This window comes from Pseudorca crassidens, chromosome 21 (genome assembly GCF_039906515.1).
Source record: "Pseudorca crassidens isolate mPseCra1 chromosome 21, mPseCra1.hap1, whole genome shotgun sequence".
In the NCBI taxonomy this organism is placed as follows: Eukaryota; Metazoa; Chordata; class Mammalia; order Artiodactyla; family Delphinidae; genus Pseudorca; species Pseudorca crassidens.
Genome location: NC_090316.1, coordinates 8124813 through 8149025, shown reverse-complemented (window position 1 = coordinate 8149025; position 24213 = coordinate 8124813). Strand labels below are relative to the sequence as shown.

The 24213-nt window shown below is 44.9% G+C and overlaps 1 protein-coding gene across 6 annotated transcripts in view; it reads left to right on the top strand.

The window, feature by feature from the left end:
- TACC1 (transforming acidic coiled-coil containing protein 1) overlaps positions 1-24213 on the top strand; it is a 111741-nt gene that overhangs the window by 14393 nt on the left and 73135 nt on the right. Inside the window, exon 1 of one of the 6 annotated variants that reach the window (XM_067721699.1) lies at positions 4709-4864. The exons of 2 other annotated variants lie outside the window; for them this stretch is intronic. In XM_067721699.1, the coding sequence (XP_067577800.1) occupies positions 4788-4864 (77 nt within the window). In that variant the 5' untranslated portion in view covers positions 4709-4787. Of the gene's footprint in view, positions 1-4708; positions 4865-24213 lie in introns of those variants that run through there. 3 more of the 6 variants (XM_067721702.1, XM_067721704.1, XM_067721709.1) reach the window with 3 other exon arrangements.

Genomic DNA, 24213 nt, shown 5'->3' with positions numbered 1-24213 from the left:
AAACACTCAAAGCAGCTCGGCTACACAGAAGGTCTGCACTCAGACTGGAGCTGCCACCCCAAGAAACAGGGTTTGGAGTTCAAGCCCAACAAGAAAATTATCGCTAAAACAAAGGAAAAACAACTCTCACCAGAGAAAAATAATGGAATCTGAAATCTCCACAGCTTAGTATTCATGATGTCCAAGATGCAGTCCAAAATTATCCGACCAATGGATACTAATAAACTAATATTAGTCTCTAACATCTGAAAAAATCAACATAATTCAAAAAATTAATAGAATATAGGGGAAAACCAATATGATTATTTTAATAAGTGCAGAAATAGCATTTGTCAAAATTCAATACCCATTTATCATAAAAAATGTCTTAGTAAATTATGAATTAAAAAAAAAAAAAACTTTCGGGACTTCCCTCGTAGTCCAGTGGCTAAGACTCCGTGCTCCCAATGCAGGGGGCCTGGGTTTGATCCCTGGTCAGGGAACTAGATCCCACATGCTGCAACTAAGAGTTCGCATGCTGCAATTAAGACCCGGCACAGTCAAATAAATACATAAATAAATTAAAACAAAAAAAAAACTTTCTCAACTGCATCTACAAAATCAGACAGCTAATGTACTACAATGTGAAGGATTTTATGCTTTCTACGTAGGATCAGGAACAAGGCAAGGATGTTGACTAACTAGTTTTATTTAACATTGTATAGAAGTGCCTAGTCAGTGCAGCAAGGCATGGGGAAAAAACTATACAGATTATAAAGGAAGAAGTAAAATTGTCTTTATTTGCAAGTGATATCATATAGAAAACCCTAAGGAATGCACAAAAAAAGCTGTTAGAAGTAATAAGTGAATTTACCAAGGTTGCAGGATACAATATACAAAAGTCAATTGTATTTCTATATACTAGCAACTAACATTTAGAAAGTAAAATTATAAAACAACTCCATTTACAATACCATAAAAACACTTAAGAATAAATTTGGCAAAAGATATGTAAGACCTGTAGGTTAAAGGCTACAAAACATTATGGGAAATTCAAGGACATCTGCATAAATAGAGAGCTGTACCATGTCCATGGATCAGAAGTCTCAAAATTGTTAAACTGGCAATCCTCCTTGTATTAGTCAATAGAATCAATATAATCCCTTTGGAAATCCAATCACTGGGATTTTAAATTTTTTTAATTTAATTAAATTTTTAAAAAGAAATTTATAAGTTTATTTTGACATTTATACAGTAACACAAAGGACCTAGAATAGTCAAAACTATTTTGAAAATTGAGAACAATGTTGGAGCACTTACACTACCTGATTTCAAGAACAGTATGTGGCTCTTAAGTAGTAAATCCAGTTTTGTTGCGGTACGCGGGCCTCTCACTGTTGTGGCCTCTTCCGGTGCGGAGCACAGGCTCCGGACGCGCAGGCTCAGCGGCCATGGCCCACGGGCCCAGCCGCTCCGCGACATGTGGGATCTTCGCGTACCGGGGCACGAACCCGTGTCCCCTGCATCGGCAGGCGGACTCTCAACCACTGCGCCACCAGGGAAGCCCAGTAAATCCAGTTTTAATCTTTGGTTTACAAATTGGCATTTAAATAATTTCCAAAAAAAGGGAAGATGGTGCAGCTCTGAGATAAGCATGTAGCTTCCCAAGTTGGCTACTTTGAAGAGTGGTATTCATTTGGCATGATTGCTGGGGAAAAAAAAATCCACTTTGAGCATAAGCTTTGTAATAAAGACAGAACTGGGTTTAAATACTGAATATACCACTTTCCTTTCTACATCTCGGTTTCTTCATCTTAAATTGGAGTGCACAGTGTAAAAATTAAGGAAATACAGCATAGAAACTAAGCTTTATGTTATAGCTCTGGAACGAGCCTACGTGGGTCAGAACCTGGCTCTGCCGTTTTCTAGCTGTGTGGCCTCAGGTGTGTTTTAATCTTTCCATGCTTCGTTTTACTCTTTGTAAATTGAGTATAGTAAAAGTACCTACCTAAAATGTTGTGATGAACTAAATAAGTTAATATATCTAAAGCATTTAGAACGGAGTTTGGCACATTAAAAAGTGCCCAACAAGTATTACCTACTATTATCCTTTCCCAGTGTTATGAGGACTAAATGTGGTTACTTTTGTCAACCACCAAGCAGGGTCCCTGGTATCCAATACATATTAGCTCCCATCCCTCCTTAGAGCATAAGTAGCATTCTGAGTGTAGGATTTGACACTGAAGGGTGTATTTTGCCATCTTGGGGGACCATCTTGAATTTCAGTCTCTTAAATTTTCTTTCTTTACTCTTTTTTCAATGTTTAAAAATGCCTTACTGACAGAATCACAACGCACAAAGGGAAACCTTAACACGGGATATCAAATACTACCCCCTCTGGACCCCATCAGGCATTTTCCTGGAAAAGCCTTTGTAAGTTTACTTCCCAAAGACAAGAATTCCCCTCACTGTCTTCACTCCTCTGGTTACCCCTGTCTCTGTACCAGACGGGGCAGCAAAAGCAATAAACACAAGCATCTTAGTAGAGATGCCCTTTGGGCCCCTGCAGACCATCTTTCACATTGTTGTACAGACTCCTTTTCCCCCTCATTGTCTCAGTGTCTGTGCACCACAACAGGATGTGAGCTTCACTCTCTTCCTCTTCTTTTAAACCATTTTAGTGATGCTATCCTGTGCCTTTCCGCACAAATATTGGATTGGACAAAAAGTTCGTTCAGGTTTTTCTGAAAATCTTACAGAAAAACCCGAAGGAACTTTTTGGCCAACCTGGTAGTAATAAAACTCCTCCCACAACCCGTCTTGTCTACCCGGTAAAAAGAAAACTTTCCCATCCTCATTTCCCTCTCCCACTGCTTCCCCTCCCATTTTTCCCTTGGAATGACCCAGCTTTCTCCCTAGGAAGGGCTGAATGTTCCTCTGGAGGGGACCACAGCTCTTGACAGGGTTGTGTTTGCATTCTCAATGACACTTCAATCACATTGCCAAAGTATTCCAGGTAGAATGTGGGGAGAATTTGAAATTTTAAATTATCTGCCAAGAGTCAACTTTTCTTCAGCTATTTGAAATCCTTCCCACAAAACCTCAATGCTCAGTCACACTATACTGTTACTAATTAATGTTTATTTTCCCACCCTCAAATATTCTGCTTGTATATGTCTACAATGCAGCAGCATCCTGAATCCTGGGAACCTTCTGGCTATAGTAGAGTGAAGATAATGTATAAACAGGAAGTCAAAATTTGACCTAAAAAAGATCTGTTGTAAATATGTCTGTATTAGGGGTTTCCCGTCCTTTCTGGAAACATTAAAATGTAGCCATATACATCTTTACTGCCTGTAGCTTCCACTCAAGGGGGACGTTAACATTCCACGCCATTCTGTGTGCTTAACCACTGGCTCGTTCATTCATTCGGCAAATATTTATTATATATAAGCCAGGATACAGGCACTGCGCCAGGCACTAAGCCTGGATACAGAGATAAGGAAGCTTTCTTGCCCTTAAAAAGAACTCATATCCTAGTGGAAAGACAAGTAAGTGAAGAGATCATTACAAAATAAGATTGGTAAGTGCTATGTTAGAGGAATTAACACGTGCTATGGGAGCAGTGGGAAGGAAGATGATAACGTGTGTACGATGAATGCACTTATCAACAATTATGAGTATGTACTAGGTATGTGCTAGGTATGTTGGGGGAACAGTGAAAGTGAAACAATGAAATAAATTCCCTGTCTTCACGGAGTTTACATTCTAGTGAAGGAAACAGGCAATAACAAAAAAGTTGTAAGACAGGATGCAGGATAGTGTTATGGAAGGGAGTATGAGTTGTGTCTGGAAGGATAAATGGGTATTAGGAGAAGAGAGCGTTCTTCTTCCCACAAAAAAACGAAACGCTGAGGTGAAGGAGAGATGGCTGGAGGGGAGGGAAGTGGGAGGCGGGAGTGGATGAGAAACAGCATGAAGTATTCTGAAAAGGGAGTATGAGTAGGTGGATCACAGGGGTATGAGTAGGTGGATCACAGGTGTAATGGGAGGGACAAGGTGCGTTCCCCCCCTCCCCCAAGACAGAGCTCGGAAGAGAATTCATTCATTGGTTGTCAGAACCGGAAGGGACATTTAAGAGGTAAAGAATGATCACACTCCCTTATTTTACAAATGAACAAAGCAAGACTCGGGGAGGGAGCAGTAACTTGTCCCAAGTCACCCGGCTAGTCGGGGACACGACCAGGATTCCCCCAGTTTTCTGCACAACTCCGCGGAGGCCTCTGTGCGGGACTAGCGGCCGGGGGAGGCCGCGCCGCGGGAAGGCAGCCCGGGTCAGGGATGCCGACACACACCGCCCCCTCCCGGGGCTTCTCCGCACGGCCGCCCGACGGGCCTCCTCCCAGCCGCGCCCCTTCCAGCCTCGCGCCGGGGCGCGCCGGGCGGACGGGGAGGGCGACGGCCGCCGGGCCCCCAGCCCACTCCACCTGTCGCCCTCCGCCGCCCAGGGTCTCCCTGGCGCAGTGACCCGCGCGCTCAGCCTCTCCCGCGGGGTCCCCAGGAGGGGGTCACGAGCCGCCGCGCCGGCCGAGCCCTGCGATTGGCGGAGAAGTAGTAGCGTCTCCAGCAACGCCCTTTAGCCGGCTCTCCCGGCGGCCGGGACCCTGAGGCCGGGCTCCCCGGCACCCCCGCCCACCCGCGGCCCCACCCTTCCTCCTCCGCCCGCCGCCTCCTCCTGCCGGGGTCCCGGTCGGGCCGGCGCGCGGCAGAGCACGAGCGGGCGCAGCCGGGGCGCCGCGCTCCGAGCTATGGGAGGCGCCCACTCTCAGAGCCCGAGGGGCCGGGAGCCGGCCGCGGAGAGGCCCCCGAGACCCCGAGAGATCGCGTGAGTCCCAGAGCCCCCCGCCTCCCGCCCCCAGATCCCCGGGCCGCCGTTCGGGGCTTTGCATGCCGGCCGGGGATGGGAGCGCACGGCTCCCGTCCCACCAGGGCTGGGAAGGTGGGGCTCCCGCTGGCGCCCGCGGGGCGCAAGGGCACAGGGGTGGGCCTGGTGGGACATCCCGCCCCGAGCCTCGCCCTGCAGTGCCCCGGGGGCGCTGGGCCACGACCCACAGCGACAGAATCGCGCCCAGGCGGGGCTGCTGTCCCGCGCCCCTTGGCGCTGCGCGGGTGGGACATGGGGACCCCGAGGTTTTCCAGACTCGTCCAAGCAGGAAGACGCACGTGTCCCTAAAGGGCTCAGAAACACTCCAGAGACAGATCTAGTTGCAGGGAGGAGTAGATATTAGAAGGGTTCTCGAGTCTCCAAGATAACGCGGCTCGTGTTGGCCTTCAGGGTCCAGGAATTTGATGCAGTGCTCGCTGTTCGCAAAAACTCCCTCTCTTGTTTGCTCCGAGGGCTTCACGATGATCTCAGAGAAAGGGCTGTATTGTAGCAGCAGCAATTAGGCTTTTGTTCTGGGACAGCAACAATTGGGGACACCAAGTACTGAAATGCTCCGAAGGGACATTTTTAGAGAACGTGATTTCGAGCAAGTTGCACGGTTTGGAAGGTGGCCTTGCTTCTTACCACAGAGAGGATGCGTCGATAACTATATATTTATTTGAGAACCCAAACGATCTTTAAGCGTATAATTAAAAATGTTTAAAGGGTGTGCGTGTCTTGGAAGTGAGGTAATGTCAAGGAATCCACACTCTATTTGAATTCAGCCAATGCCAAAGCTATTTAGTTTGAGAAAGGTACATTTAGCCATCGCATATAGGCAGCCTGGGCCATGGGAGGGCTTGTTTTGGATTATCTTTTCAAGGCAAAGTATCTTCTGGAATACCCAGATGATAGACGTGTTAGTTGTTCCTTCTTATGTTTACATATGATCAGTAATCTAAACTTAGTTCAGGCATCTAATTAATCATAAGAATAGCTGAGAATTATTGAGCACGTAAAATGTGCCAAACCCTGTTGTAAGCACTCTGTGTTTTATTTAATCCCCAAGAACACTGAGTTAGCTTCTATTATTGCCCTCATTTTATTGGTGAGGAAACTGAAGTAAAAGAGATGTGACTCGTCCAAGGTCACAGAGCTAAAACGTGGTGGACCCTGCTTGTCTGACTCCAGAAATCCTGGTGCAGCCACTTCCCACAGGAGAGTTGGGACTGACTTAGGAAACAAACTGTTATCTCAGCTGGCAGAACACACCCCCACTTTCCCCTTTAGTTCCTCCCGAATAAGGGAGGAATCTGAATTAGCAATGCTTATGCCTAAGGAGCAAAAACTGCCAAAGTTGATTTAACTTTTTAAAAAGTTAAGAGGCAGTGTAACACTGAGATGAAGTTTCAAGTTTTGGAGGCAGATTGCCCTGGGTTGAATTCTAGGCTCTGCTCCTTAACAGCTGGAGCTCTTTTATCTCTTCCTTAACCTCTCTGGGTCTGTTTCCTTGTATGTAAAATGGGAGTGAAGACAGTGTCCACTTCACAGGCTGTTCTAAGGATGACATAAGATCATGTATATATGAATAACAAGTTATAGTTTTATCTCTGAGCAGTAAGTTGTTTTAGCCAAGGATGACAGCTGACTATTTAATCTTTGTGAGCACGTGGCTGGTGTAGCTCAAAAGTAAACACTTAAATCATTCTCTGAAAGGACGCTGAAGCAATGAACTCAGGGCTTTCTGTGTAGGATTCAGTTGTCAGGGTGAGGAACCGATTCTTAATTGTCAAATTATCCCGTGCTTTGGCAGTAGGTAGAGGATCTCTCCCTCTCTCCAATGAGGTTCTGCATGTGCCTTATATATTTAGCTAAACTTGCCTAAAGATAAACATAAAAGCCATCCTTGGTCTAAACCTGGGAATACCGCCCAGGGATGCCCTATCCTACTGGAGTGAGTACCTTTAGAAGGACGTAAACGCACGTAGGCAGTGTTGGGAGTTTTGGCCGCATCAGAGTGTGCAGGCTTAATGAGTCAGCCCTACAAGCCACTTGGTGCAGACCAGCTGAAAGACGAGAAATATGAGCTTCGATGCCTGTGATGTATACACGTGAAAAGCAAAAAGCCTGCTTTTAATCCAAATCCTGGCTCATTCGGATGTACAGCCACAAGGGTCTCCACGGTCATTGTTAATGTCACCCGGCTGCAGATTTCCTGCCAGACACATGGCTGCCATGGATAACCCTGACCTCAAGGAAGTTCCCCTAACTCAGGCCATTGCATTTTCAAAATCTATTGTTCCTTTTTTAAAAAATAAAAATAAATACATGAAAACCTCACAAACATTGCATGAATACTGGCATTTGTCTTTTGAGGGAGAAAATAATGTTTCAGAGTGTTCACAATTTATATTTCAGAATAACTTAATCAAGTATGAAAATTAACCAGACAAATCTGTCTTAACAGAACTCTACTGCGAAATATAAACAGGTATGGATGTGCATGAAGAGAAAGGTCTGATTTTAAGATAAAACACATTATTATTGAAAATTGTAGCAGTCTACCTTCCCCAAACCAGAGGAAACAAATGAGCCAGCCTTCATTTATATAAAGAGACTGCTCACGTGGTGATTAAGAGCAGAAGCTGTGGAGTCAGGCTGACCTGGGCTGGAATTCCAGCAAGATCTCTTGCTAGCTTAGGTCAGGAAGCTTTGGAAAATAATCACTTAACTCTTCAGTTGGGCAGATATCTGCATCTTTAAAATGGCAATAATTATCATATCTACCTTATGAAATGGTGTGTATTATTAGTGCAGGGCCTGGTACCTAAGATGTGCTTAATACCTGAGTTACCGGAATTCCCCTACATACAAACGAGTTCCATTCTGAGAGTGCGTTTGTAAATCCAATTTGTTCGTAAGTCCAACAAAGTTAGCCTAGGTACCCAACTCACACAATCGGCTATGTAGTGCTGTACTGGAACAGGTTTATAATAGTTTTCACACAAATAATACATAAAAAGCAAAGAGAAAAAATAAAGACGACATTTTTAATCTTACAGTACGGTACCTTGAAAATTACAGTAGTACAGTACAACAGCTGGCATATAGGGGCACGTTCACATCTTTGAAAGTTCGCAACTTGAAGGTTCGTATGTAGGGGACTTACTGTATTATTAATACATTCACATGTGTATGTACCTATATATCAGGTGCTACGCTAGATTCTGTGGGATGTATATTTTTGAGTAAGGCTGGACCTCTTCTGAAGGGAGGGTTGACTTGTGTGCTGATTCAGCAAGGCCTCTTGGAGAAGCAAGACAATGGCTTTTTAGAGTTAACTTTTTCCGCAATTAATTTCCCTTTTCCAGAAAGAAGCATCCCGAGGATGGACCTGTGTTTGGGGATATGGTAGTTTGGTGAAATGTTTGTAAACAATGACTCCTTCGTTGATCATTTTCGGCAATGGGGTCAAAGTGGGTTTCCTAAGAGCAGTAAATAATTTGCAGAGAGGTTTGAAGAATGACATAAAGGAGAACCTATTTTTCAGTAGGGAATATGGCATGTAACTAATTCATCTAGAGCTTGCTGAGTTTGTCCACCTGGGATGAACGATAATGCACTTGTTGTCAATTCTTTCAGTTAAATTTCTAGGCCAGTCTTTGTTTGCATTTGGAATGTATCCTAATGGAATAGGTCGGTGGTGAAGTCCGGAGGAGTTTCTGAGGTCTCGAGTGTTTTTGCCATGAGGTTTTCTGATCATATGAATTACATGTAGGTTCTACCATGTTCTGGAGAACTGCAGGGTCAGTTGGGAACAGTTGAGCCTCTTGATGGACAGACATCCTGACATGAAGAGGGAGGTGCTGGCTTTGAAGTTTTAGACACAGGAAAACAGGACTCAAAACAAGTAAACTTAGGAAGCAACGTTCTTGAAACCCACTGCTTTCAAATTCATATTGTTCACCACCTCCTCACCACACAATTTTTATTGTCATTAAAAACATTTAGGTCCCCAATTGCTGTAAAAAATTTTCAAACATCCATCTAAAATGTTTTGGTGTACAGTTAAGAGAAAGACTTACAGAAAGTTTGTGGAAAAGACCCAGAAAAACCAGCTAAATGAAGAAATGTTAAAAGAAGTGTAGTATTTAGCTTGAAGGAGGGACTGGAGAGATGGTGGAAATATATAATTTTTAGGGGATGTTGGTGGCCTGTATCTCTGATGAAGCCAACCCAACAGGAAATGGTTTGAACTGCAGGACAAGGGAATTATTTGTGTGTGTATGTTGAGTTTAGATAGCACAACTTCTAGACTGTGAGGGTAGTTGATATACCAAAAAGAGTTAATAAGGGAAGAAAAATCCCTTTCTGCAAATCATTAAAAGGTAAGAGAGATAATCTAACAAGGATTGAGACTCCAAGGGGGTTTGGGTCTAGTTTTGCTCCACAATTTCTGCTCTCTTTTAGCTTCAGTGGCGCCCCACCCCTACCTCTACCCTACGGCTTCTCCTGGCTGGTACAAGTTTCCGTGTTAAAAATCAAGAAGAGAAAGGGTGGGGGGCACAGCTGCTGGTGTCCTGAGCTAGCGAAGTGGGTTATTTAATATCTGAGTTGGCTGGTAGCCAGAGTGGGCTGCAGGGTGTGTGAATTTGTTAACCCAAGGTCAGGAGATGAACTGGTAGCACCCTGAATGGCCATGGAACGTGGAGGTCCATCTTCTGAAGAAGCTCACTCTGGCTCCTATGGGATGCTTTTTTTTTTGCAATTTTTTTTTATTGTCGTAAAATATACGTAAGATAAAATTCACCATCTTAATCATTTTTAAGTGTCCAGTTAAGTCCATTTACAATGTGGTATAACCATCACAACTATCCATTTACACTTTTTCATCATCCCAAAGAGAAACTCTGCATCCATTAAAAAATCACTCCCCATACTTCCCTTCACCAGCCCCTGCTACCTCTATTCTACTTTCTGTCTCTATCTGCCTGTTCCTCACATAAGTGGAATCATATAATATTTGTCCTTTTGTGTCTGGTTTACTTAACTTAGAATCATGTCCTGAGGGTTCATTCATGTTGTAGCATGTGTCAGAGTTTCATTCCTTTTTATTGCTGAATAATATTCCCTTGTATGCATAGACCACATTCTGTTTATCCATTCCTCTGTTGATAGACACTTGGGTTGCCTCCACCTTTTGGCAACTGTGTATGATGCTGGTATGAACGTTGGTGTACAAGTATCCGATTGAGTCCCTGCTTTTAATTCTTTGGGGGTATTTGCCTAGGAATAGAATTGCTGGGTCATGTGGTAACTCTATGGTTAACTTTTTGAGGAACCAGCAAACTGTGTTCCACAGGACTTTATTCCATTGACCTATAGCTCTATCTTTATGCCAGTACCACACTGTTTTGATTACTGTAGCTTTGTAATAGGTTTTATTTTATTTTTTAAAATAAATTTATTTATTTGTTTTTATTTTTGGCTGTGTTGGGTCTTCGTTGCTGTGTGCGGGCTTTCTCTAGTTGCAGCGAGCGGGGGCTACTCTTCGTTGCAGTGCATGGGCTTCTCATTGTGGTGGCTTCTCTTGTTGCGGAGCATGGGCTCCAGGCGTGTGGGCTTCAGTAGTTGTGGCACGCAGGCTCAGTAGTTGTGGCACATGGGCTTAGTTGCTCCGCGGCATGTGGGATCTTCCCGGACCAGGGCTCGAACCTGTGTCCCTTGCATTGGCAGGCGGATTCTTAATCACTGCGCTACCAGGGAAGCCCCTATAGTACGTTTTAAAATTAGGAAGTTTTAGTCCTTCAGCTTTGTTCTTTTTCAAAATTATTTTAGCTCTTTGGGGTTTCTTGAGGTTTGTTTTTGGTTTTGTGCTTTAATCTCTCTCTCTCTCTCTCTCTCTCTCTTTCTCTCTTTCTCTCTGTCTCTGTCTCTCTGGATTTTTCTTCTTGGCTGGTGGCAGTCAGCAGCCTTCATGAGAGAATGCTGGACCACCTTCAGCTTGTGTGTGCTACCCCAGAAATTCTCTTTCCCTGCCCTCCCCTCTACCCCCTCTCCAGCCGGACTTTTCACCCCAAGACATGAACCTGCCTGTGAGTCAGACACTCGGGCACTGAGTATCCAAAGAGGACCCAGATGTGGGGAGGAGCCCGGGAGGGATGGGCAGGAGACTGGAGTCACTGTGCAGGTCAGAGGTACCAAGAGTTGAGCATCAGGGAACCCCCTGTTCCCAGGGGAGAAGCTGACCCTGGAAGGAGTCTTGAAGGATGAGTGAGTGGCCAGGGAAGGGGGGTCAGGGGAGGGCAGGCCAGGTGAGGAAAGCATGGCAGATCGTGGCCCGATGTGTCAGGATCCATCCTGTCTGGGCAGTGGGGAGGGTTTGGGGTAGGGTGGGTGTGGAATGGACGGGGGATTGGGAAACAGTGAGTCTGGAGAGGTGAAGAAGAGCTGCGTGCTGGGGACTTTGTGGCTGGCTGGGAGTTTGGACTTAATTCCAGGAGCCATAGATGAGGGTTTGCCAAGCCCTGGACTGAACTGGGGAGAAATATTCTCACCGAGAGGCTCAACCACATGTGGGGGTACCTGTGATTCTCCTCAGCACCTCATCACCCACCCAGGCATCACATCCAGGGCGCTAGATTTTCCTTTTTCAACCTCTTACTTCATCTTCATTTTTGTATATTAGCAATTCAGTAACACATATAAACGTTTTCTTCTTTTCATTTTTCTTGTTTTCCAAATTTTCTACAACAAACACATTTTCCTCTGATAGTCATAATGTACTTTAAAAAAAAAAAAGCCTGAAAATTTAGAAAACTGAAGAAAATAAACCACTCATAATCTCATCACCCAGAGATGACTGTTAATATGTTGGTACATTTTATTAGTCTCTTTTTTTCCCAGTAAATATAATTTTCAACAGTAGGGTTATACTATATGTGTTTTGCATTCTGATTTTTTCACTTAACATTATAAACATTTCTCTGTATCATTATACTGAATTTTAAAATGTCATTTTATTGCTTGCTGAATGGTACACTATGTGCATATATTATAATGAATTTAATTTTTCCCAAATGGTTGACATTTAGGTTGGTTGCCGTTTTTGATCATATAAGTAATACAGTTAATAAATATTCTTATAATTCTTTGTGCATCTCTGATTAATAATTAGGACACATTCCTTGAAGTTTAATTATAGGGTCAAAAACGCAAGTATTCGAAAAGTTATATTTTGTTATATATTACTATATATTGTCAGATTATTCCCTCCAAAGTCATCCCAAATTATACTCCGCCCCCTTAGCAGTATAGCGTACTTTCCATATGCTCATAGCATCCTTCCCAAGCTAGGCACTATCATTTTCAATCTTTGCCAGTTTGGTAAGAGAAAAATGTGTAATCTTGTTTTGATTTCTTAAATTCTTCGTCAGTGAGAGTGAACTTTTTCCCGTATGTTTAGTAGCCATTTGTAATTTCTTATGTATTTCTCTTTGCCAGTTTTGTACTAAGGTACTAATTTTTCTATACTTATTTGTGAGAATTCTTTATATGATGAAGCCAGCTACTTATTGAGCACTTACTACATGCTAGGCACATGTTAGTCTCTCACATGCATTAACTCATATGATTCTCAAAATAACTCTATAAGCTAGGTGCAGTTTTACATTTCCACTTTACACATGATGAAACAGGTATAGAGAGGTTAATTAACTTGTCCCAGGTGTCACAGCTGGAGTGACAAAATTGAAATTTAAGTGGCCTCAATCCAGAGACCTACATGCCTAGCCATTTGTCTTATACAAATCTGCTAACCCTTGTCCTCCATTTTTGTTTTGTTTTGTTTTAAAGGGGAGGTATTTTAAAAAATTAACCTCTTAATTTAGAACAGTTTCAGATTTACAGAAAATTTCAGCAGATGTACAGAGAGTCCTCATAGATTCCACAAGCAGTTTCCCTTATTATTAGCATCTTATATTAATATGGTACTTTTGCTACAGTTAATGAAACCATCATTGATATATTATTATTAACTAAGGTCCATACTTTTTAAATTTTATTTTTTATTTTTTTTTAACATCTTTATTATTATTTTTAACATCTTTAACATCTTTATTGGAGTATAATTGTGTTAGTTTCTGCTTTATAGCAAAGTGAATCAGTTATACATATACATATGTTCCGGTACTTTGTTTAGATTTCCTTAGTTTTTACCTGATATCCTTTTTTCTGTTCCAGAATATATTACATTTAGTAGTCATGTTACTTTTTAATGTAAATCAACCTATCACGTTTTCCTTTGGGGTTTCTTCCTCAGCCTTTCCCTGTCCCCAAATGAGATAACTCTTTTCTTCTATTTGTTTCATGATGTCCTTTTCTTTATAAGAAACCATTTACTCGATCTGAAATTTCTAGAATCACTAGTGTAAGATAAGACTCTAACAATTTTTTATAAGGCTCTAGCCTTTTTTTTTCGAAATAGCTAACCAGTTACTCCAGTACTGGTATTATTAAATAATCCTTTTTCTTCCCACCAATTTGTAATACCTTTTTTTTTTTGGCCGTGACATGCGGCTTTCGGGATCTTAGTTCCCTGACCAGGGGTTGAACCCGGGCCCACGGCACTGAAAGCACCGAGTCCTAACTACTGAACCTCCAGAGAATTCCCTGTAATACCATTTTTTAAAATTCAGTGCTATAACCTGTCTTTCCTTCTGTTTAACCCTCGATGGTTTTTCTCTTTCTGTTCTCACTCATTCAGCAAATACGAATTGACTGCTTTCTTATGTTCAGGCACTGTGAATATCCTTTATTATTTATTTATATATATATATATATATTTTTTTTTTTTTGTGGTACGCGGGCCTCTCACTGTTGTGGCCTCTCCCGTCTGTGGAGCACAGGCTCCGGACGCGCAGGCTCAGCGGCCATGGCTCACGGGCCCAGCCGCTCCATGGCATGTGGGATCTTCCCGGACCGGGGCACGAACCCGTGTCCCCTGCATCGGCAGGCGGACTCTCAACCACTGCGTCACCAGGGAACCCCATCCTTTATTATTTATGTGGGAATTTACAGGGACAGAGGAAAGCATTTCTAAATGTATAAAATCTAAATATTCATTGATAGTGTTGGGGGCAGGACATTCGCCAGAGAGTTGGATGAGGGGGGGTGACCTGTGAAAGGAGCTTGGGAAAAAAAAGGACATTCATAATTGAGCTTTCCTCATAGGTTTTACACCACCCTAGGCCACTCTGCCATCCATCTGAAGGTTTCATTTTAAACAATGTAGCTTCCTGTGCAGAAACAGCTGTGCCTTCAGATGTTCTCAGGGTAGACTCACATTTTTCATGTACAGTCTAGACTTTATTTTTCGCAGTAACATGATATAAAGTCCTACAGATTTATATAAGGAATGAAGGATTTATATAAGGATAAACCACCTCTGCTTCTGATCTTCCACCTCTTGTGCCTGTGGAGACGTGGGAACCTTGGAAAGTGCAAGAATCCCTCACTTTGACATTCCTTCATTCTCAGGATTCTTACTGTGCAGGACACTTTGGATATCGTTTTTTGTGGGGTTTTTTTTGCCTGTACCTAGTACAAGTTCGCCTTAGCCAATCTTATGGTATGTCTGCTGTGAACGTTATAAATAACAGTTGTAGGCAAAAGAAATTATATTTGGCTTACTTACATTTAGGGGTGTTCTGTAGCAACTTTAGAGTCATATCTATATTTTGGAGGCAGGATAGTTCTGTTTTTAATACAACCCATACATCTGTCTCGCACTGCATGTCCCCATAAAAGCCTGACAGCATAAGATATCATTGGTCAGGATGAGAGCTCCCAGGAATCTGGCAAAGACCCTTCACTTTAGAGCAATAGCTCTGAAAACTTTATTGGGTCAGAGATCCTGTGATAACATAAAACTTTTATAGACTTTTTCCAAATGAAAATACACATACACACAGTACAGAAAAGTTACGGGAGTCAGAGATCCTGAGACATAGGCATTAGCTCGTTTAATCCTTTCATGGCCCCTATAAAGTAGATGTTAATAGCTCCATTTTACAGATGAGTAAACTGAGGCCTGGAAAAGTTGAGAAACTAAGGCTGCAGAGCTAGTAAACGGTCGAGCAGGGATTCAAGTGAACCTGGCTGAGGGAAAACAATTACTGGTCATTTCCAGAGTGGGTCAGCCACCAAACAACTTATTAACCAGCAGAGGCTTCTGTTTATCTGCTAGAAGATAAGGTTTTATGGCTCCCTCCCTACTGATAGCACAGTTTCAGGACAATAAACGCCCATTCTGTAGACAAATACCCATACACTGTGTTGCCGTTACACAGAGCAGATAGAATGCCTCTCCCGGGTTTCTTTGCTGAATTATTTTTGTCTGTGAGTCTTGTTTTCCTAACAACTGCAAAATGTTATGTTTCCATGGCTACCTCAAAAGTGTTCTTAAATAGGGGTTTGAGAAAACAAAACTAGGAAAGCTTGGGCAAGACATAATGGTAGGAAGATGACATGTTTTACCTGCCAGGCATCACCTTCTCAGCATTCCTGTGAGTCCAATGGTGTCTTGTCTCTGTCCCTTCCCCAGTTGCCTCCTTTGCCTTTTAAGACCTGTGATCCACTGGTTCCACCACGTGTGAAGCCATGGTTCCTGTGACGTCTCCAGTGGCCTGGAATGATGGCATCTGGGAAGACAACTCAAGTTCTGAATAACATGGGCCACCTTTACAGTTGATACCCGAAGTGCGGGTTGGCAGGTTCCACTGAGGACAAGAGTAGAACTGAGAGATGTGCCCACGTTTCAGGAGCGGCTGTTGCCGGCGGGGAGGAGGAGACAGAGGTGTCTGCAGTGGACCTCACCTGTCGTCCACCTCCGTCCCGCTTCTGGCCGGGTAGAGGGTGCTGTTCTCCAGTCGTCCCACCAGGGGGCGCCAGCCACCATCTGCTTAGTTTCTGGCCTTGGTTGGCCTGGGGTGACCAGGACGGACGGTCTTCAGCCCGCTCCTTTGCTGGGTGGGAGAAAACAAGAGAGTCTTCGGATGCTAACTTACAGTGCACGTAGGAGGAAAGGAAACAGATTAGGGAGCGAGGGAGGATGAGGCCGAGGGTTTTGGTATTTCCATTTCCTTCTGCTGGCTGGGATCCTGCGTCCCCCGGGTGTCTTGTTTCTCTTCACTCCTCCGAATCTGTGGTTCAGGGCATATTTTTTGTGGTTTCTGAGGAGTTGGAACTCTTCCGCGCTCCTTTGCGTTGTTCACTGGTGTTCGCTGGTTGAACTGCAGTATAAACACCCAGGACTGGACGCAGAGGGGGCTCACTGTGACCTTCTGACTGATAGAAATACAAAGCTGGAAGAAAGTCTCTTCAAAAACATTCGGGGGTTGAAGGTGTGACAGAAGTTTGTGGTGCCCCCTGGTGGCCGCTGTTCAGTACTTCATCCACAGAGAGAAAGGAGGAGCCCCGCATCCCCGCCCCCGCCGGCCGCTGGGTCTCCCGTGACACGGCCGGGGTATCGCCGCTCCGAGGCGTCTTCTGCAGACACCAAGACCAGACAGCTCTAGTGCTTGACCGGCTCCTCCGACATCCCTTTTTCTCAGTTTCTGTTGCCCTAGGCCCACACTTTTAAATTCCTCTTGTGTTTCTCATTCGGCAGTCTTTTCCCAGTTCAAGGCCTTTTTCTTTTAAGTAAAAGTTGTTTTTATGTCCCTGATAATAGACTGTTTTGTTTGGTTGATTCCATACCCCTGTTTGAATGGTCAGTGGGGGTGGGGAGGGTCTTGTGTTTGGGACTGAAAATGCTTGAAGGGTGTGTGTGTGTGTGTGTGTGTGTGTGTGTGTGTGAGGTGTGTGAGGTGTGACTGTGTGGAAGGTGTGTGTATGTATATGTGGGTGTGCAACGGTGTATGTGGTGTGTGTGTGATTATGTGTGGGAGGTGTGTGTATGTGTACGTGTGTGTGTGACTGTGTATGCGTGTGTATGTGGGCGGTATGAGTGTGTACATGTGGTGTGTACATCTGACTGTGTGAGGTTTGTGTGAGACTGTGGGTGTGTATGTATATGTGGTGTGTGTGTGTGACTGTATGTATATGTGGTGTGTGTGTGTGGCTATGTGTGTATGTATATGTGGTGTGTGTGTGTGTGACTGTGTGAGTTTGTATGTATATGTGGTGTGGGTGTGTATGTATATGTGGTGTGTGTGTGTAACTGTGTGGATGTGTATGTATATGTGGGGCGTGTGTGTGAGTGTCTATGTGTGGGTGTGTATGTGGCGTGTGACTATGTGTGGGTGTGTATGTATATGTGGTGTGTGTGTGACTATGTGTGGGTCTGTATGTATATGTGGGTGTGTGTGTGTGTGACTGTGTGTGGGTGTGTATGTATATGTGGTGTGTGTGTGTGGTGTGTGAGTGTGAAGGAACCCCGGTGCTGCCAGCCCCAACTTGCCCACAAGTCCTTCGTCACAAAGCAGTGACGTTTCGCACATAGAGACGTCAGGAGACTGGTTTCCCCGCTGGGCTGAAGAGCTGTCTCGTGTCTGGTACAGAGTGAATACTCTACTGAGAGCATCAAATCCCAGGTTCTCCGCCCTCTTTACAAAGCACAGAGGGTTTTTGACGTTTCCTTGTTTATCAGCGTGAAACTATCTCCAAGGGAGCAGCAGCGTCCTGGCCTTCTGGGTCATCCGGAAGGGAGCGGGGCCTCGGGCTCCCGTTTCTCCTTTGCATCAGTGCCGTTGCCACCCTCGGGTCGCCCCTCCTCTCTCCCTCTCCCCACACGTCTTCCCTTGCACGTTTGAAAACCCTCTATGGAAGCTGAATCATGTCGCTTCCTTTTTTGGTCATCCTGGAGCTTTCCTCCACTTGCATCACTCGGATGTGTGAAACAAATCAGTTCCTCACATTCTGTGTTGTATGTTCAGAGTTCAGAGAGAATAAGCAGTGCCCTGGGCGTAGGGTGCCCCACTGAACCACTCCGTAGATGTTCTTGAACAAGTCAGTTTAATTAAAGGGTGGGTGCTGAGATAAAACCACTCCGAATATCTTATTTGAGAACAAAAATAAAATCAACAGCTAAAGGGAGAAGAGAAAGAAAGATCCCAGCACAAGGACATGTTAATATCTCTGAGTTGGGGAATTTCTGTGCGTTTGGCCCTTGATGGTGTTGTCAGGGGAGAGAGTTCTGGGAACATCTGAGGCCGCGTTTTCCCCGACAGATGTACCGGGAGCCCTGGAATGAGGCTGAGGAATGTTGCCACATAATCTGCACGTATCCATCCCGGCATCTGCCAGCCTGGGAAATGTGTCTGCCAGCTGTCACTGCTGGAGGCTTACCGGGTGTCTCAGATAGAGGGATTAGGGAACCCAAAGGCCAGTGACTAATGGAAATGCCCATCCTGGTGGCTGATCCCAGTGCAGGGTCACATTTCTGCATGTCCTGTCCCCTGATATGGCTGAAGCGGGCTCCTCCTGTCCCCAGGGACGCCTCCTGGTCGTACCTCCTACAGGTGGCCCCTCTGGGCAGCGTTCGGCATGCCTCCCTCCCTTTGGAATGCTGCCAAAGGGCACCAGATTTGCTGCAGGAAGTAGGAGGGGTAGTGATGGAAGAGTTGAGAGAGGTTGTCGGGAGACATGAATCATCGACGGCCTCGGGTCCCGCAACCTTGCCTGAGCCGAGCTGTGCGGGGCTCGCGCGCAGGGCTCGCGGTGTGTGCTGGGTATGGTGTGGGTCATGCTGAGTCAGACCTGAGTCACTTTCCCACCCCTGCGCCAGGAGCCGGGGGGTCCAAGCCACAGGCCTTGAGAGTGAGGGGGGCAATATGGATTGTGGCTCAAAGAAGGGGACCGATGTTGGTCGGACGAGAATCGGGAGTCCCCTGTGCAGCGGTAATTCGGCTGTTCTGAGTTAGGTGAGTTTTGTTACGGTAATTCGGAACCTTTTCTTAAAAAATTTTTTATTGGAGTAGAGTTGATTTTCAATGTTGTGTGAGTTTCTGCTGTACAGCAACGTGAATCAGTTATACGTATACGCATATCCACTCTTTTTTAGATTCTTTTCCAGATAGGCCATTACAGAGTATTGAGAAGAGTTCCCTGTGCTCTACAGCAGGTTCTTATTAGTAGCTACAGAATCTTTTGGAGGAAAGGAAATGGTAAATGATATTCAGTCCACAAATGCGGTTTTGAGGAGGAAATATTGAACCTGCTATTGATCAAAAAGCTTTTCGTCTCCAGTTTAGAGGTTAGAGACACGTTTTCTGTATAGAAAGTGAGAATCTACGGTGTGACCGAAATCCCAGTGACTTAAGGCATTTCAGCATCTATGCAGAGTGGCCATCACCTGGACAGCCCACGCCCAGAGGTTCTGATTCGATAAGTCCAGGCTGGGGATAGGGAATTTGCATTTCTAATTCTCAGGGGATGCTGATACTGCTGGGCCAGGGACCCTACATTTACTGATTTAAGGCAAAGGACTGAAACATTCCATTTACCAAAAAAGAAAGAAAGAAGGAAAGAAAGGGAGAATGGAGGGAAGGGCGGGAAGGAAGGAAGTCCGCCAGTGTTTCAGTAAATACATTACAAGATACTCAGACTTCAGTAGTAATCCGATGTGTTAGGTAAAACCAACAGTGGCATAGCATTCCTACTCACTTGCCAAAGTTTTTGAAGATTGCCTGACTCGGTGTTGGTTCGGATTTAGGGAAGAGGCTGTCTCCTATGCTGCCATTTAAAACAGAATTAGTACAGCCTTTCTGGAGGGCAGTCTGGCTATGCGTCTCCAGACACAAAACGTGCTCCAGAGTTTTAACTCCAGGAAATAATCCTGTACGTGTGAGAAGATGCTGGTATAGGGTTATTCATCCCGGTTTCGTTTGTAATGAGGAACAATGCGCCCCCTAAATATCCCTCCACGGGGAGCAAATTATGTAAACCATGGAGACACACAAAGGCTTGTTATGCAGCTGAGAGGAGCTGGGAACACGGGCTCTGCAGGGGTCAGGAAGGGTCTTGACTCCACAGCCTGGTTTCCACTCCCTCCCCTGGGGAGCAGAGTTTATGATGAAAACAGGAGAAGTTGGGAATAAGCCCTGGCCTCTAAATGAGGACAATATGTATATTTAAATCTCATTTGTTTAAAAGTATCTATCTGTCCATCTGTTTATCTGTCTGTCTGTCTATCCGTGCTCATAAGTACGTGCTGTGTGCATGTAACAGGGCGATTTGGGAGGTTTTTGTCTATTCATTCAAGTCACCAAATATTATGGAGCAGACAGAACAAGACAGACAAGATGCTTTGTGTTCACAGAGCACACTTCTAGTCAGGAAAGACAGATACTAAGTGGAAAAGTAGAAATAATTTCATTCCAGGTGTAAAAAGTGCTTTGAAAAAAGATAAAAACAGAGTGTGTTGCTCACCAACATTTTAACAGTTGGCTGTTTAGCAAAAACACGACTCTGGGTAAGTTTTCCTTTCTTCTTTGTACTTTTCTGTGCCATCCGAAATTCACTGTTTCAGCGATCCTTGACGTTCGAGGATTCTTCCCCTCACTCGCTTGGCTTAAGTCACACTTGCTGCCAGGCTGCTGTCTGCACAGCAGTTCGCAGACTCCTCCCTCAAGCCTCAGCTACTCACTTCCTCAGAGCAGCCTCCCCGGCTGCCCGATTCATCATCTCCACTTGTCCTCCCCACCCCACCCTCCCTGGCCTTCCTAGGAGCCCCTGCACTTTTCTTATACGTCATTCATGACGGCTTGTAAGTTCCACATTTTCCTTGCTTACTGAACTCACCAGTACGCAAGCTCCGTGAGGGCAAGAACGGGGTCTGTCTTGTCATCTGTGAAAGGTGTGGGGTGATTGAATGAAAGAATTCTTACTGAACCCAGGTTCGGCTGCTTGCCACTCAAAAGCCAATAGTTCAAGAGGCAAGTGTCAATAGAAAGGAAAGGTGCTTTAAGTCAGAAGAGCCAGCAATCTGGGGGGAAGGTGGACTTGTGTCCTGAGACCAGCTCCAAAGAGTCTGCTCAGCCATGACAGTTTTTTTTGTTGTTGTTGTTGTTTGCGGTACGCGGGCCTCTCACTGCTGTGGCCTCTCCCGTTGCGGAGCACAGGCTCCGGACGCGCAGGCTCAGCGGCCATGGCTCACGGGCCCAGCCGCTCCGCGGCATGTGGGATCTTCCCGGACCGGGGCACGAACCCGTGTCCCCTGCATCGGCAGGCGGTCTCTCAACCACTGCGCCACCCGGGGAAGCCCCATGACAGTTTTTAAAGGGGAAAAAAGCGGAAGGATCTCAGTGAATCATCGAGGCAGGAGATTGGATTCTGCATCATTCTCTGTTGTGTCGCAGACTGGCTGACTCTTTCTTCGGATGTTCTCTTGCCCAAGTGATCTGCGTGCAGGATCGCTAAGGGGGCTGTTGCGGAGCAGAGAGCTAGTCATTTTAACTGCTTAAGTCTTCATTTTTTACTGCTTTTTATCTAGGAAAAGAATCAACAGGTTAGAGAAGGCATGGTGTGCTTTCAGAAGAGCATAAGTCAGGAGTTACGTTAAATTGCCTAGTGATCTCATTCCTATAATTAGGTTCTTTTAAAGTTAGAGGGGAACAGAAATAGGCAAACAGGAAAGGGGCAAAGGAGCTGCTTTCAGAATGAGCATGTGTATTATTTTGCCTTAAACAATAAAGGTATTTATTTAAAATACCTTTAAAAACAAAGCACAATATTATTTGTATATGAAAGAATCCTTTTCTTGATTAAACAGTTCACGTTGCCTTCTAAAATGAGGTGAATTTGGGGAGGGATGTTGTATCTCTGTTACACATACCAACTGTGCATATTGTTGGGGAGGAATACATTTCCCTCTACCCTTCTAGATTCTTCTGGCTGGTCTAGGAATTAAATGGACATAAGACAGATTAACAGGAGAAAATCAAACAAAAGTTGAATAACGTGTACATGGGAGAGACCCAGGATAACTGAGTAACTCCTCCAATGGCGGAAACCCTCACCTTATATACCATCTTCAGCTGAAGACGAAAGAGGATGCTGGGGGAAGTGGCTGGGACTTCGAAGGGATGGAAGGAAATTCACATGAAGATGGAAAAGCAAATGTTTGGTACACAGCTGTTTGCTGGGCCCTGCAGAGACGATGGGACCCAGTGTGGACTCTGGTCACTAGGTCCTGCGCCCACTGCACTGAGCCCATACTCTCTGCAGACGTCTCCGGGGACAGCTCTATCCCGGGAACAGGCCCTCTAGCTGAATTTTTTTAGTCAGTTGGGAGAAGGTCAGAATTTCTTCCTGAGTTTTGGTGCCTTGATTGTTTTCACCTTGATATAATCCACATGCCAAAGAGACGTTTGGAGGTGGCGAAGTTTGCTTCCCTATAATATCCTTCACAGTTGAGGAGAAAGCCTAGAATTCAGACGTCCCACCCGAGAGGACTGAGTCCTAGTCATGCAAACTTTGGTGTCTGGTACTCCTCAGGAAATCCTTAATGCAGAGACTCATCTGCTTGTCTGGAAGCAGGATCCTGGGCCCAGGGATCCTTGACAAAGGGCCTTTCCAGGAAAAAATTCCTGTGTTTCTGTGAGATCTGGGGTGGAGGCTTAGGCTTGGAGTCAATGACTTATTAGTTCAGAAAAGAATTGAGAACAAATACATTCTACTCAGTAGCTAGCTATGCCTTGGCCGAAGGAAATAGAAAATACATATGATCTTCCTATATCATGTGTGGTAAGGTGCCGAAAAGAGCAGTAAGGATAACCTTGCTTATGCTAGTTCTGTAAGATAATAATCACACAGAATATCTTGGGAATTCCCTGGCAGTCCAGTGGTTAGGACTCCGAGCTTTCACTGCCGAGGGCCTGGGTTCAGTCCCTGGTCGAGGAACTAATATCCCACAAGCCGCGTGGTGTGGCCTATATATATGTAAGTGTGTGTGTGTGTGTGTGTGTGTGTGTGTGTGTGTATATATCTTGACTAATTATGAGTCCATAAGATAACAGTTTCCAAGAAAATGCTTTTTGGGTGAGTGCTGGAAATCGTCACTAACACCAGTTAGTGTTACAGCCAAAGGACAACAATGGTTAAGTCATTTATAGAGTGTTGGTCAGTTATTATTTTAGCCTTTGAATTGGAAAAAGAGTCATTTATTATATAGTTTTTGTGGATTTATAAAATCCTATTATTTTCAAGGAAATCTCCCCAAAGAAGGTAATATCCTCGTCCAATATCCAGCCTTCCTTTCCTTCTATGTATCAATATTTTCACTTACCCGATTGAATTTACCCTGAAGCTAATGAAGCTTAAACTTCAGGACCTCTCACTGTGCAGCCCTTCCTAGGTCTCCAGAGGGGCTCTGGCATTGTGTTCACAAGGTTCATTTGTAATTTTCTTAAAGAGAGGTCCCCAAATTCTTAAGCTTCCTGCTCCACAGAATTGGGCCTGGCAGCCTCCTCCATGCCTCGTTCCTCCACTGAGCCCCACCACGGTTCCCGCTTTTTCCCAGATGGGAAGAAAGGCTCCCCGTAGTGCCATCTGAGTCATCAACGTGGTGTCCTGGAAGAAACCACCCTAAAGGGAATGTTAGAAAACAATTCAACCCAGTAAACTGAAAAGTCAAACTGGCTTTATTCTGTGATCCAAGAATCAAACAGCATCCCATGGAGCCAATAGGAGGGAGCTCCCCAGAGCTGCACAAAGTGAAAGGCTTTCATGGACAGAAGGGGCAGGGAAAGGGGAACTAGCAAAGAGTGGATTGTTTCAGGCAAGGTCACCTCCCTTTGGGAGCCAGCAGTGGGCTATGAGGTGTTTACCTCCCTAAGGCTGCCCAGGGAATTCCAGACTGTCTGGTCAAGATCACATTCCTAGGAGGCGCTGACTCTGCAGTCAGGTTAGGTATTAAGTCTCGGTTTGGTGCCGTGGGCTTAGCACAAGTGACTCCATTTGGGGCCTGTTGTCTCTTTTTGAACAATTCCCCCCTTTTGATCAGACTCAAGCTTAACTGAGAAATGTGATCCAAATTTAAGGCGTTGGCACCACTCCCAGCTACGGCTCTGAAGCTCTCAGTGTTTGTTGATCCTCTGTGTGGTGTTCACAGGTTGTGACATCAGGTTCACAATTTTTCAGCTGGCCATTTTCTTCATTCCTCTTCTGGCCTTCCAGTCTTGGGAGATCATGTGCTTGGCGGTTAGCGGTGGCAGACACGCATTTAAACCTTTTTAGAAAATGCAGGGACTTCCCTGGCGGTCCAGTGGTTAAGACTCCACACTTCCACTGCAGTGGTCGTGGGTTCAATC